At 33.9% G+C, this 16,050-nt stretch overlaps 1 protein-coding gene across 12 annotated transcripts in view; it reads right to left on the bottom strand.

Annotated features, from left to right (window-relative positions):
* Positions 1-16,050, bottom strand: part of Dmd (dystrophin) — a 2,465,896-nt gene that overhangs the window by 393,368 nt on the left and 2,056,478 nt on the right. For all 12 annotated transcript variants that reach the window (XM_051140917.1, XM_051140916.1, XM_051140911.1 and 9 more), the window contains one exon: positions 564-684. In XM_051140917.1, coding sequence (XP_050996874.1) covers positions 564-684 — 121 coding nt within the window. The remainder of the gene's footprint in view (positions 1-563; positions 685-16,050) is intronic.

Below are 16,050 nucleotides of genomic sequence, written 5' to 3'. Positions count from 1 at the left end.
AAAAAAAAAAAAAGCTGAAAAGGTCAGACTAGATGAAAGGAAAGGAATACAGATTAACAAGAGGCCAACTTACTGATTAATGGCTCTTTTACACTTTGACATAAATTTTGATACAGTCTAGCGTGGCAAAACTGTCTTTCTTAGTGAATCTGTTCTACTTTCTGTCAGTCAGATAAATCAAGATTCATTTAAGCTTTCAGAGAGAAAAATGTTAGCACATGCTGAATAGTTCTAATTTATTTCAGTCAGGCTCCTAAACTGAAAATTAGCTTGTAGTCTTTGTAACAATAGAATTCCTTTCCACAGATAAGCTCTTTTGTTTACTATTCTCTAAATATTCAAATAACTGATCACTGATTGCTTTATTTACGACTATGAAAATGGGTTTAAGCATGGTGGTTTATGATTTCATATTCTTTTTCAACACCTACATTTAATTTGAATTGATTCTGTTTAACCCAGAAGTATGAGACTGATGTAGACTTGGCAGCAAGTGTGGATGGGCTTCTCTGTCATCACTGAGCCTTCTATCAATATGTTATTACAGTTCCACATTCAATTACCTCTGGGTTCCTGGTAGAGTTTCTCTAGTCCTTCCAAAGGCTCCTCTGTCACAAATACTCTCACAGTCTCCAGAGTGCTCATGATTACAGGTTCTTTAGTTTTCAATTCCCTTCTGAAGGCCTGCGAAACGAGATGAAAAGAAATGCTTATTTGGCTTGTGGAATGCTCCTCAAAATTAATCCTGGGTGCTCAGAACTTGTTTATGTAACTCCCCAGTCAATTTCTATCTCCTTTTTTTATAAACCAGTAGTCATAAAATGATAAGAAAAGCTACCTGGCTCTCAATGTTAATGAGGAAAGCACTGTTTGCCAAACTTTTCTGGGGGAAAATTTGGGACCTTTCAAGACAGGTAATATCATATTATTAAGATAAATATAGTTTGTTTATATGGCTAGCAGATACAGAGATAAAAATCACAAAGTAAATATTGCAAAATCCAACCCTGGCTAATGAAGATTTAAATATCCTCCAAATACTGAGTTCTAATACACAATAGAAAACATTCATTGTTAGGTGGAGGAATTCAGAGCTTATTGAAGTATACAGCAAATCCAATTGATAAAAGTTTTGTCAAAAATCTTAATTGGGGAGGAAACTAGTGTAGTCAAATTAAGCTATTGAAAATTATCAATAATTAAAAAACTACCCATTATATTTTATATTCTGATTTTCCTGCACATAGAAATATTTGGAATTATTATGGATACAAGGATTGTCAATACCTTTCTATAAACAAATAGACTTAGAATGGATATCTTTCAGGCAATTTAGTTGAGTAGTCAAGCTGGTTGACCATTTTAATTTTAGTCTATATTGTCTGTTACAGGGAATTTAGAGATGAGAAAAGAAAAATGTAAGTTTTGTCTTCAAGAACCTTTTGGACCAAACTAAGAAAAATGTGGGAATGTTTATCACAGGGACGAAATATGCCCAAAGATGAAATATAAGATGTCTTGGGTTGAATCCTAGCACTGGGCTATCCATAACCAAACAAAAATATCAAAACAAAAGAATGGAAAGATTAAAAAAAAGGTAGAAGTTCAGTGAAAACTCTAAAGTCATATGTAATCCAATGAGGCACACAGTGAAGTGTAAATTAATAATCAAAAATATAAAAGAGAGTTACTGACCCAGATTCTATGGTATAAGTGATCACGTTAATAAAAGATATTAAGTATCATATATCCAATATCTGATTAATAATAATCAATATTTCTCTGACCTAAGCCTTAATTTTATGCAGCATTTTCAACTCTATCTTACTTTTAGCAATGCTGATAACTGAGTGCAAGCCCTCTTATATCACAGGGAAAATTATGATATTATCCTTTAAATTTGGGACATAGCACTTTGATACAAAGGTACCTCAGAACTATATTATAACATATTTGTTGGTAAAATAGTAGTGATCTTCACCATTTTAATGATTCCTAATTTTCCTACTTTATAAAATAATTGATCCATTAAGATTATTTATAATTCAGGAGAGAGAAGTAAGGTGTCTGAATAATGGAACATTTGGATTCAATCTGTAGATGGAGAAACAATTTCTATATTTTGAACTATTCTTGTGTCCTTGAAATCACACTGAGTAGATGATTATTTAATTTACTTACTTTACTTTCACGAATATAAGGAAATCATCTCTTTTATTTTTCTGTGTACTTGGAGTGAACCATGATACTGGCTTGGCAAATTATATATAAAAAATAATGTCTCCCTACATCAAATTTCTGTGTCTAAGTAGTTACACTATAGAATGAAAACAAAGTGTTTAGTGTAATTTGGTTCCTATATTTATGAAGTTGCAATATATCAGGAAGGGATAAACATAAATCAATTCAATACATGGGAAAGATTTCTAGAAGATTTTAAGTACATAGAATTATAAAGCATAACACAAGTTTGTCAGAGAATTGTTAAAAGACATTCAACAAAGAGAAATGTGCACAAGCATAGACAAAGGGAATAATACCATATAATATGTACACCTATCTCCAAACAGGCTTGCCTTTCTAGGAAGTAGGGACTAAGAAAAGACTGTTACCTGAGTTAAAGTGAGGAACTGTTATTATATGGCCACAAGATCCGTGCTGAAGTCCTACAAAACACCCACTGGGCTTGTGTATCACCAGACCTGCCTGCTGGCTAATTTCAGGTCAGCTGCTTCCTCCTCTGTGCTTCCTCCTCTGGCAGCTTAACAAAAGGCTGTAACACTTTTGGTATCATCATGAGCTTTTGGAATTCCCGAGTTTCCACTGCTTCCTGATACCAGCAAGCACTTTAAAAAGAGCTAACTGTAACAACCAGTGGAAAACTCATTTCCTCCTCCCTTGTGAGACTGGGAGCCTCACTTAGTGCACAGGGCTTGCCCTGAGAGCTGTAAAATGCTACTAAGGAATGGGACCTTTGACTCCAAGGTCCCTCTGTTCTCATCTGGAAGCAAGCATCTCTGGAAGGGCCTGAAATCAGGACACTGCTAGACATGGAAGAAGTTTATGATTAACTTCTGTAGCATAGCTAGCTGGAGACTAGCCTTAATTACACAAAATCCCTCCCACAAAACAAACAAACAAAAAAAAATGAACAAAAATGTACATGAAATGAAGACAGTAGTCTCCCATTATCTACAGCTGCTTAGTCAACAGTTTTAATAACTTGTGGTCATCTATGCTCCAAAAATATTAAACTAAAAAATACAAATAGATAATTCACAAATTTAAAACACTGAGTTGTTCTGAGTCGCATGAATAGATGATGTGCAGCCTTATCCCATCCCATGTAGGACATTTATACAATGTTGCCACATTGAATGTATTAATACCATTCATTAATTTCTTTAAAGCTATCTCAGTCTGTGATTTGCTGTCATGATATCACAGTTCTTCAGTTCAAATATCCTATGTGTTACTCAATAAAAGCCCCAAAGTGTATGAGATATAATGCAAACAAGAAAAATTATAAAGAACTTCCTTTAAACAAAATTTAAAGTTTCTTATCTTTTAAAATAAGATTTTACAATTTTTCTGTATGTCATCCTGAGTGTGCATATGTGTGCCACATATGTGTAGACGCCTGTGGAAGCCAGAATATGTAAGATCCCCTGTGAGCTACTAGAAACAAAACCATGTTCCACTGCAGGAGCAGAAAGTGCTTATAACCATTGAACAATCTCTCCATTTCTGAAGTGTCTCATTTTAATAAGGAAATTAAAAAATGTATACAGAAAAAAATGTACACAGAGGTCAATACAATCTATAGTAAGTTATCTTTCTGGCACTATGTGTAACTTATAGTTTATAATAAACAGGCATATATAAGAAATAACACTATATATATATATATATATAGTTTGGGATATTCACAGGGGAGTCTTAGAATGAATTTCCTGTCCATAAGATGAGGATGAAAGAAAACTAACTGGAGAGAAGTAGAAGATAATTTCATGAAAATTTATTGTGAGAATGCAACCCAAAGCCAGAGTATAAGGAGGAAAAGGCAGAGACACCGTAAGAAACTATTTAGGAGGTACAGCTATGCAGAAGGACCAAGAAGTACTCCTACTTTTCACATTGAGTAAATGAGTGAATTCTGGATACACTTTAGCTAAGTGTGAGGATATAAACTTCCATGGACTACTCTATGTACCTCTAATAGTTCTAGCTTGCAGAGAACTTCCCCATCCCATGCAAATGAGATGTATACCATCTGTCTGGTTAATTTCTCAAATTTCTCTGATCCAAGAAGGACACATGGTTAAGGCTTTAGTTGCTATACTGCTAGACTAAATTTCAAGTTGTCAGAAAAAACAAAAACAAAATCTCTAGGTGCTTCTAATTAAAACATAAAGCCCAGGCCCAGGAAACATTTCTAGGCTGTAAAAACTGAGGCCTGTGGGGAAGTGATCTAACTCTTTGAAATTTTGAGTTAAACTCAGGCCTATTATGTTTCCAAGGAGATTCATTTGGAACAGAGGACAGCTGGCTCCTCCTTTATAATCTTTGGTCTCCTGACTACAGAAAACTAAGTACTCACAGGGAAATATTTTTATCAACATTTACCATGTCGCCCTAGGGCATGTCATTAGGAAAGAAAGAGAAGGAGTAAGATTATTTATTATAAGGCAATTACAAAATCTGCTTTTGATACTGAATGCCTCATATGTGTACTCAAGATAAAATTAGTAAAGCCTAATATTACAATCATACTAAGATAAGGGTTAGCATTTTGTATATGGGACATCGTGGAAAGGTAGAATTCTTTCTTGTAGTAAACAATAGAGTCAATAGGAAGAAAAGTTTTAAGCATCATTTCGTCATTCAGCTGATATATATTGAATACCTACATGTCAGTATTTAATGAGAGAAAAATGGACTATCATGAGAGAGCAAATATGAGGAGGTTAAAACTAAGGATGATAATTTTAAAAGGAAGAAGGTGATTCATAGAGGCAAAGAATGAACTGAACAAGGAGTGTTCATTGGATTGGTTGACAGTCTGAGGAAAGGGTAGAAGTATGTATATCCAGTGCAAAATATCCCTTTTCCCTAAAGCAAGAAAGAGGAAGTCAGGAAAGCAAGTGAAAAAGATAACAGAGGGAAAAGACACTCTTTTAAGCATGAGTGACTTGAATATGCCAGTAAGCTAATGATATATCTTGTTATACTGATTTTTTTCTAGATACCGTACTTTGAATGTTGTTTCTGTATTTTTCCTTATTGTTTAATTTTGAGTCAGAGTTTCATTATGTAGCCCAGGCTGGATTTGAACCCTTAATACTCCTGCCTCAGACTTTTGAGTTTCTGAATGGAGTACTGAGAGTACCTGCATGCACCAAGATGCTACCTAAGCTTGTAAATGGAAAACCAGGACTATATCAGACACACCCTGAAAAAAAAAACAGGATCGTTGATCACACAAACAGAAATAGACACAATATAAGTAATTAGGAACAATATAGATTAGAATAGAAGATATTGGCTATACTGGCTATAATTGTAATGAGGTCTGAAAAATAAGAGTTTGGATTAAAGGTTTCAACAAATTTTTAAAAAGTATAAAACACTACATGATAGTGAAATTCCATTGTTAAAAGCAGAGAAAAAATTCAAGGTTAATGCTCATCTGTTATGAGAGACCATTGGCTTGCCACTTGAGTTGTTGCCAAGGAATTAGTTATAGCACAGCTGCACAATTTCATTTCTTACATGTGAGTCACTGAGGATGAAAATGAATTGAAAGAAAAGACAAAGGAATCTCTGTCATGACAAAGACACAAGGACTGTTATTTTCACACCATTGCTTGAAATTAAGGGAACAGACTGGATACAAGACAGGACGAATTGTTTGTATCTTCACGATTCGAGAAGACTAAACTAAATACAAAATGGGTAAACAAGGAAATACATAAAAAGAAAGAAGTTGTTGGTTCTAGAAAATTAGAGACCAAAGAAATCCAAAGTTTTATTTTATGTAGATAAACTACAAGTTGTAATGTTACTTTATATATTGTCACATGACTACTCTTTCATTTATCCATGTAACAAAAGTTGAACAACAATTATGTACCATTGTTCTGTGTAGATATCAGTAGTCCCTGTATCACTGAATTCAATGGAAATAGGGACATATAGTTAAAATTAAGATTCTTTATTATAATGAAAGAAAATTGAAATTTCAACTTCTACCTCACAAAGTAAGCTCTAATGTATATAAAAGGCCAGATAACTCATGATAAAATAAGAGTGAGGAACTTTAATACCTCATTTACATATTTAGCCTAAACTAAAAATCAGCAGAGAAAATTAGATCTAAATTATGCTGAGAGCAAATGAAATTAAAAGATAGTCAAATGTATTCCACTGAAAAGATATAGAATACACATTGTTCTCTGAAGTCCATGAACTGTTTCTAAAATAAAACCACTGTTCTGGCCACAAAGAAATTTCTAATAAAATTTGAAATAATTTCTTGTGTTTTACCAGATCATAGTGCAATAAAGCAAGATCAATAGCAAGCAATGTACAGAAAATAATAAAATATTTGGTGAATTGAAAAGTGCACTTGTTACTGTGCACTGAAGGAAAAAAAATCAAGGAGGAAATTCAGAATTTCCCAGTATCACATGGAAATCATTTCTGCTAAGCAGTTCCAGGAGAAAACAAACACACAAACAAAAGCCAGGGATCTAAAATAAATAACTAAATGATGGTTCTTGAGTTTTTAGAAAAATAAAATTAAATAATACAAGAGAAATCCCAACTCACTAGATTACAAATTACATAAAGAAGATAAACCAACTTAAAAAGACCAATAACAATCAATGAGATTAAAGCAGAAATAAAGTCTCCTAACAAAGAAATGACCAAAAACAAGATTCCTTATCAATTCTACCAACTTTAAAAAAATTACTAACATTAAAGCTCCTCAAAATGTTTCATAAACTAGAAAGATAAAGAAAACTATTGACCTCATTCAATGAAGCTAGAATTATACTGATACTGAGAATGAATAAGAACAGAATAAAGAAAGAAACATAATTTTAAAAATTAAAATGAATAAATAAATAAAAACAAATAAATAAATTGGGAAAGATATTAAAAAAAAAGAACAAAATAAAGGGCCAGTACAATAGATAAATTCCACAATGAATACAGATTTAACAATTCTTAATAACATTCTTAAAATTGAATTCACGAATGCATTAAGATCATACTCAAACATGCAGATCAATGGAATAGAAGACCAAAGTATTTGCCAATGTGATTTGAGCCACTTAATTTATGACAAAGACAACAAACATGCACGTTGAAAAAATAGTCTTCTCAAACAGTACTGCTGGGAAATGAGATATTCACAAGCAAATTGAAAATGGTTCACTACCTCTCAATTCAACACTACCCACATGCAAATAGATCAAAGAATTTAATGTAAAACTGAATATGAATGTTAATCTTAATGTCAAGCTGAGATATTTGAAGAAAAAATAGGGAACACACTTCAGGATACAAACTTGAAGATACATACATAAGTTGCTATAGGTCTACATAAGACTGTGTCTGTCAACAGTCAGTCAAGATTTATGGAGGGTTCCTGGAGTCCCTCCCAATCCTTAATAAACCAGAGGCTACTAACATAGTCTCAGAGAGAAGGGTCCATGTTATTTAATGAATCCACTGGTTAGTTACAAATTTATGGCTACATGGATGGAACCAGTTAAACTCAATGAATCACAAAAACAAAAATGACATATCTGTGTGATAGGGACTTGTAATGAAAAGAAGGCATGAGAAAGGTGAGGAGAAAATAGGCGGCAGTAGGGATGAGTGTGAAGAGAGTGTAATATATACACATAGAGAATTGGCAACAAATTTAATAAAAGTTATATTAAAAAGATACAATCACAGGCAAGGAATTTATAAGAAAAAGAGATGATTTTTGTTCAAGAAATAATGCTGAGAATTAACAAATGAGATTATATGAATTAAAAAAGCTTCTGTCATATAAAAGAAGCAATGAAGTGAAAAGGCATCCTGTATAGTAAGAGAAAACATGTTAGCAATATATATCAGAGAGGACTGATATGTAAAGTAAACAAAGAACCAAAAACCTTACATGAGGAAATCAAAAAGCTCTTAAACAAAAGGTCTAATGAAATGAGAAGATTCTCAAAAGATGAGACACAAATGTCCAATAAACATACAAAAATCTGGTCAACTTTTAGCCACCAGGGAAACAAAAACAAAAGCCACATTAAGACTTATCTTAACTCCATTAAAAATGTCAGTTGATAAGAAAAGAAAAACAAATGCTAGTGATGAAGTGGACAGGAGAGAATCCTTATATACTGTTAGCAGGACCATAAATGATTCCAGTTACTGTTGAAGACCAATATAGAAGTTTCCCATGAAACTCAAAGGGGGAAGGGTTGTGGAAAGACTGTAAGAACTAGAGGAAGATGACATGTGTTGTGACAATCTCTTCTAAGGAAAACCAAACCAAAACAAAATGAAACAAAGAGGCACAAGGTTGAGGAAGGATGAAAGGATTGTTGGACCTAAGAGTAGACGAAAGAGGAGGTGGTAGATATGATTAAAATATTTTGTATAAAGTTCTCAAAGAGTTAATATGTTTTAAATTTGAAATTAGCTATACTTCCCCTTTGTATTTAGGCAAAAGACTCCATGTTAACATGATGGAAACAATCCTGGGCATTAATATTTATTTCAGTACTATTCACAAAGCTAAGCTACAGAACAACAATAGAGATAAAGGAAATATGGTAAATATGCACAGCATAATTTTTAATCCGTAAAGGAGAATGAAGTTATGTTATTTGCAGGGAAATGATTAAAATGGGAAAAATGACACAAGCAAATTAAGCAGAAGTGAAATTTTCCAGAAAAAAGACTAACACAAGAAGAAGAAGAACAAATGGAAGATACAGCGTTATAGCAAATATAATGAACACACACATGTATATTTGAAAATTAAAAATATAATATTTTGTATGTAAAATCGAGGTTTGAAAAATCATAATTACAGAAGGGAAACCATTTGGGAAGAAAGGGAGCAGTGGGTGTAGGGAAAAATGATATGTAAGCCAAGGAATGAATATTACAAGAGTTTGTTGTACACATGTAAAAAATTGTCCTAATGAGACTCATTACTTTGAACTATTAATATGTGCTGATAAAATATTCATAAAACCATATAAAAATAAAATAAAACATAGTATGTCCAAATTTCATTGGAAAACGCAAGAGTGATACAAAGCACACAAATCATTAAATATAATATAGCACCTAAATAGATTGAAGGACAGATCATCTCCATAGACATATAAAATACCTTTAACAAAATCCAACATCCTTTCATGTAAAAATCCATGAAGAAGCTAGAAATAGAGGAGTATCCCTCATCAAATTGAGACTATATATTATAAACATAATGCAATAGTATACTAAATTTGAAGAATTTTTTTCCTCTGAAACAATTAATAAGGTAAGGGTCCCCACTATCCTTCTTCTTATTCAATATAGTGTTATTCAGTTTAGTACTTTGAGTCTTAATTATAGGAATAAGTTTAGGAAAGGAAATAAAAAGTTGCAAATAGGAAATGAAAACTCAAATTATTATTTAAAATGATACTATACTTAAAAGATCCCAAAAGACTCTACCCGAAAGCACTTAGTATAAATATTTCTATTGAATACCAGGAAAGAAAATCAACATACAAATCAGTAACATTTCTGTATATTGAAAATGAACTTGCTAAGAAAGAAATCAGGATAAAATTCCATTCTCAATATAATTGCAATAAATAATATTTGAAATAAAATGCCAGAGCAAAACATGATAACTTATGTCTGCAATCTCTGCACTTAGTAAGTAAAGTCTAGAAGATTTCTTGAAATTCAAGGACAGCGTGGTCTAGAGAGCAAATACTCATCACATTATCTCAAAAAACTTCCATGCTCATGGGTAGATTTCCAGAAATAATATTTTGAAATTGTCTATGTTACTGAAAATTATCCACAGATTTAATGAAACTCATACCAAAATACTATTGATATTCTTCACAGGAGAAGTCTTAACATTCACACTGAAGCATAAAAAACCCCAAGTAGTAAATGTAGTTTTCAGCAGAATGAGCAATGTTAGAAGCATCACAATGTTTGACTTCAAATGATATAAAAAGACACAGTGACAAAAGAAGTATGGCACTGGCACAAAACAGACACGTAGCCAAATACAACAGAATAGAGGATGTGGAAATCCACAAAGCCTAATATTTAACAAAGATATAAAAACTTGTTGGTAGAAAAAGATGTGCTCCTGAACCAATGGTTCTGGGAAAACTGAGAATGTTAACTGTTACAATTTCTATGCAAATTGGTGTGAACATCTCAGAAATATCATATTACTTAGATACCATACAATACTCATAGGTATATATACAAATGATTAAATGGCAGCATACCACAGAGATAATTTAAAATAAGTGTTCATTGCTCACAATAGCCAACATGTAGAATAAGTCCAGTTTTCCATCAATAGATGGACTGAAAAAGAAAAAGGTGGTAATGTGCACAATCGAATTTTATTTGGCTAGGAAGAAAAATAATTGTGATATTTGCAGGAACATTTGTGAAAATAGAGATTATGGTGCTAAATAAAATAAGCGAGATTCAGGAAAAATAAATATCACATGCTTTCTTTGATATATGGACTCTAGAAATATGCATATTGTTTTAGTTACATTTCAATTGTTGTGATAAAATATAATGATCAAGGCACCTTATAAAAGAAAGCATTTAGTTTGGCCCATAGTTTCAAAGGATTAGAGTCCATAATGGTAGAGCGAAGGAAGGACTGATAGCTCACATCTTGAGCATGAAAATGGGAAGTAGAGGAGTCTTTTTTTTTTTTTTTTTGGTTTTTTGAGACAGGGTTTCTCTGTGTAGCCTTTGCCATCCTGGACTCACTTTGTAGACCAGGCTTGGCCTCGAACTCACAGCGATCTGCCTGCCTCTGCCTCCCAAGTGCTGGGATTAAAGGCGTGCGAAGGACTCTTTTGAAATTTAAAAGCTTGTACCCAGTGACACACCGCCTCCAACAAGCACACACCTCCTAATTATTCCCAAATAGCTCCACCAGATGGGGACAAATTATTCAAATGCATGAGTCTAAGAGGGTCATCTTCATTCAAACTACCATACATATACATAATATGTACATGATTACATAGTTATCTGCATATGCATATTATATACATGTGTACATGTAAATGCAGTGCGTGAAAGTAGAAATCAGACTATGAGAATGTAAGAGGAGGTCAGAAAAAAAGGAAGAAGGGAGAATAAGAGAACAAATATATACACAAATACAAAAAATCACCTATTTGTATGTATGTATATAAATGTATGCAAATATAATGAAAGAAAAAAGAATTTTTTTGGAGGATGAAGGAGAACAAGAGAGGGAAAGTGGAGGGACTGGACAGTTCAGAGCAAAATATAATAATATATATGTATACAATAAAAATATAATAAAACTCATTTTATTTATTTAAAATGTAATGAAAAGAAAAAATGTCAGTATGTAATATTTTACCTTAAATTGATTGTTTTTTAAATGCTAGAATTAAAAATAATCATATTCAATGTCAAGATTCTTGATTCTTTGATAGTATGTGTCCAAGGTCATGGAGAACTGATATGAAGCAACTTATTCTAAACATGACAAATTTGATATGTTCATGAAATCACAGCATCTCTGGTTGCCTGCACTAGATTTGCGCAAGATAAATCCAGGAAAAATTCTAGCATGGAGGAGAAAGGAGTTTATAAGCCACCACCATTAAGGAGTTATGGACAGTTAACGGCTTATGGAGGAGGGAAAGTCAATTTTCTTTTAGGGTGTGGTTCTAGGTTGACCATGCTCCACTGGACAGTCCTACATCTAGGAATATATGGGCAGCAGAAATTGGATTTGATATATTAAAAATACAAAGAGGTAACCTGCTATCCTTCCTCTGAGTGCCACCAGGTCTCCCCCTCCAGGGGACATGGCCAATTATGAGGCACCAGAGTATGTGAGAAAGTCATACCCCACTCTCCACTCAACTGTGGAGAATGTTCTGACCATTGGCTAGGAACAGTCATAGGGGAGGGGAATAAGGGGAAAATGGGAGGGAGGGAAGAATGGGAGGATACAAGGGATGGGATAACCATTGAGATGTAACAAGAATAAATTAATAAAAAAATTCAACTAAAAAAATACAAAGAGGATGGGCAGTTGAAGTGGGTAGAGAGATATGAGTGGATCTGTGATAAGTTAGGGGAAGAAATAGAGGGTAAATATGACTCAAATACATTGTACAAATTATTTTTTACTTAATTTATTCAGATTACATATAAATTGTTATCCCCTCACTTGTATCTTCCCATTTCTCCGTCCTTCCCTCTTTCACTCTGTTCCCCTCCCCTAGGTCTGTGATAGAAGGGGACCTCCTCCCCCACTATATGGTCATAGGCTATCAAGTCTCATCTTGGTAGCCTGCTTATCCTTTCTCTGAGTGCCACCAGGCCTCCTAATCAAGGGGAAGTGGTCAAATATGGGGCACCAGAGTTCATTTCAGAGTCAGTCCCCTCTCTCTACTCAACTGTGGAGAATGTCTTGTCCATTGGCTAGATCTGAATAGGGAATCAATGTTTACTGCATGCATTGTCTTTGGTTGATGCAGTAGTTTGAGCAGACCCCCACCCCTGGGTCCAGATCTGCCTGTCATGATGTTCTTGTAGGTTTCTAGGACCCTCTGTATCTATCTATTTCCCCATTCTCCCATTCTTCTCTCACCTAGAATCCCAATAGGAAGTCCTTGCATCTATCCCAATCTCCTGGTAAGTGAAGACTTTCATGGGACATCCCTTTTGGGCCAGTGTCCAATTATGAGTGAGTATATGCCATGTGAGTCTTTCTGAGTCTGTGTTAACTCACTCAATATGATCCTTTCTAGTTGCATCCATTTGTCCACAAATTTCAGGATTTCCTTGTTTTTAATAGCTGAGTAATGTTCCATAGTGTAAATGTACCACAGTTTCTTTATCCAGTCTTCACATTGTACAAATTCTTAATAAATTAGTAAAATATTTTTACTAATCCATGCATGCATTTCAGTTGTTTGGCAACTTCCCTGGAGCTAAATTTCATCTACACAACTATTGAAGTGTCAATGTCTTATTTGGGTTATTCAGAATGCAATCTTATGGATTGACTGTACACCATCTCTTCACTCTGACGTAGAATTTGACAGAACCACTTTACAGTGTAATTCCAAGTAGCAGAGGCTCTCAAGTCCAAGTCTAGCTAGGGCATCAACTATCTAGGAAAGCTCATTTAAGCTCCCAGAGACTTCCCATTTAATTGGGAGGTGTCAAGTTGGCCAACTACCTTTTCCAGTTCTCAAACTCTTATACTCAACATGACACATGCTGATAAAGTTATAGCCATGATTTGGCATATAGTAAACCCTCAGTAAATATTTCTAAATTAAAAAGAGACTATCAAATCATAAAAATCATGAAATGTTATTTGTGTGTGTGTGTGTGTGTGTGTGTGTGTGTATGTGTGTGTGTGTGTGTGTTTGCATGCGCCCATGTGCATGCGCCTGGGTGCTTAATTTAGATGGAAACTTAACACGCCTGCAGTTGAAAGCCTCATATTATGACTCGGGAAAGAATTAAAAATAATGCTGTGAATTGAGAGAAAGACAGATCTTAACTGAGCTTCTTCATATGCTCCAGATCCAAAGCTCTCTGTAAACTTTGAAGTATTTGCTATAATTTTCTAAAGAGGTAGCCCTAATAAATGGTGTTTTCTTCAGCTTCCTTCTTTCTTCCCTCCCTCTGTCCTTTGTCCCTCCAGCTGTCCCTCCTTCCCTCACTTCTGCCTTCCCTCCCTCCATTTTCTAATTCTTTTCATTTTTAAAAAGTGTTTTCCTATATAGCCATGCTGATCTGGCATAAAAATAGTGGTAGTTTTCTTTCTTGTGTCTCCTGAGTGCTGTTATTAGAGGTATGTGCTTCTATGGCTGGCTAATTTAGGGGTTTCTTAAAGGAGATGTTAACCCTTAAACATTCTAAACTTATATTGTTTGAACCACTGTTTGGGAGATTTTCATCTATTTTATACCACCAGGCAAATAAGAGAATATCAGACTGACCATTGACATTTAGAATGATTTAATGGTACTTTCACTCACTCAACAAATGATGTGGTCCTTTGAATGAGGTTTCTCTCAATGAGCCTTGGAAATTTGAATATTTCAGCTCAGTTTGATGGCTGCTTGGGGAGGGCTAGAAGGTGTAGCCTTGCTGAAGGAGTATGTCACCAGGGTGGTGGTGGTGATAGCCTTTGAGATTTCAGAAGTCTTGTGCCATTTAGAATTAGGTCTCTTTCTGTTTCTTCTGCTATACCAGACAACTGTTGCCTGCTACTGCCACTCTATCATCATGGATTCTAACCTTCTGGAATTGTTAGTATAAAACAAATTAGTTCTTCTATAAATTGCCTTGGTCATGGTATTTTATCACAGTATTACAAAATTAATTAATGCAAATGGTTATGGAATAGATATAAGCATAATCTTTTCTGTAATTTGATCAGCATTTAATAGTTTTGCCATACTATATTATTACTCTAGTTCCCACACTATTATTTTTACCTTGTTGGCATGACTTATGAATTGAGTTTGTGTTTAAGAATTGCTGCAACAATCCTGCAATGATCATGATCTTCATTTAAACAGCCAATATACTGAGTCTCAAACACACATGAAAGTGTATTTTAAATGGTGACTTATGGATAATAAATTCTTAATAACTCAATACCAAGATATTGGAAAATGAAAGGGCCCAGAAATCTATCACATGGCAGGATGGTGCATAGCATTCTGAGTCATCCTTGACTGTTTTGCCTGCACTCTTTACCTCGTACAACATATATATCATCACCTCAACCATTAGAACATATCTTAGATAGAGTAACTTTTCACCAGATACATCAATTTTCTTCTTACCCGTTATAATTATGTATTTTCTAGATGACATTACCACATCCTTTCCCCTGTCCGTTATCTAAAAAGCAGCTAAACAACATCAAAACAGACAAATCAGGTCCTATATTACTTACTAGGGAGCTCTCAAGTGAGTGATGTCTCACAGAGAATAAAGTTCTTCTCCAAACTCTGGTCAGCAAAGTATTTGTATTCTGGTTCTTGTTTCCCTCTATAAATAACACAGCTTCATGCTCCTATTCCCATAATAAAGATTGTAATTCTTACCATGAATACTCTAAATCTGGTTTTCCATGTGGGTTTCTGAAAATGCTACTCAATTTAATCAAAATTATCTCTCCCCTCTCCAATCTTTGCTCACTAGCTCAGATTCCTAATAAAACATTACCTCCTTGTCTTCCCCTACTCCTAGTTGATTTCTACTGTGTAGCTTTTACTAATTTTTGATATTATTTCATACATTAATTTTTTAGCTTAATAGGTTTCTTTTTCACTAAAATTAGGTGTGCATTGGGGTAGGGACTCATGGTTTATCTTTGTATTCCTGATGCCTGGAATGTAGAAGGCACTCAATAAGGAGATTCTCAAAGAATCATTGACTTTTTATGTTAGTTATGATGACATGATTTTTTTCTACAATACATTTAGAGGGATAAATGAACACAGAAAAAGATTGGAGGTTCAATTGTAATTAAATGATCTGTGTACAAGTGCTCTGTAAAGATAAAATGCTATACAAATATTATACTTAAGAGAATTTGCCAGATTATCAAAATAATTTAACAGAGTAGGAAAAGACTTGGGTGGTGAAATCAATCTGTATGTTGTTCACATTTCATCTTCTTATAGTCATTAAAGTAAAGCAGCGATTCCTAGATAGCTGCATTCTTACATTCTGATGATATAG

The sequence above is a fragment of the Acomys russatus genome, chromosome X, assembly GCF_903995435.1.
Source record: "Acomys russatus chromosome X, mAcoRus1.1, whole genome shotgun sequence".
NCBI lineage: Eukaryota > Metazoa > Chordata > Mammalia > Rodentia > Muridae > Acomys > Acomys russatus.
This window is presented reverse-complemented; position numbering and strand designations above follow the sequence as displayed.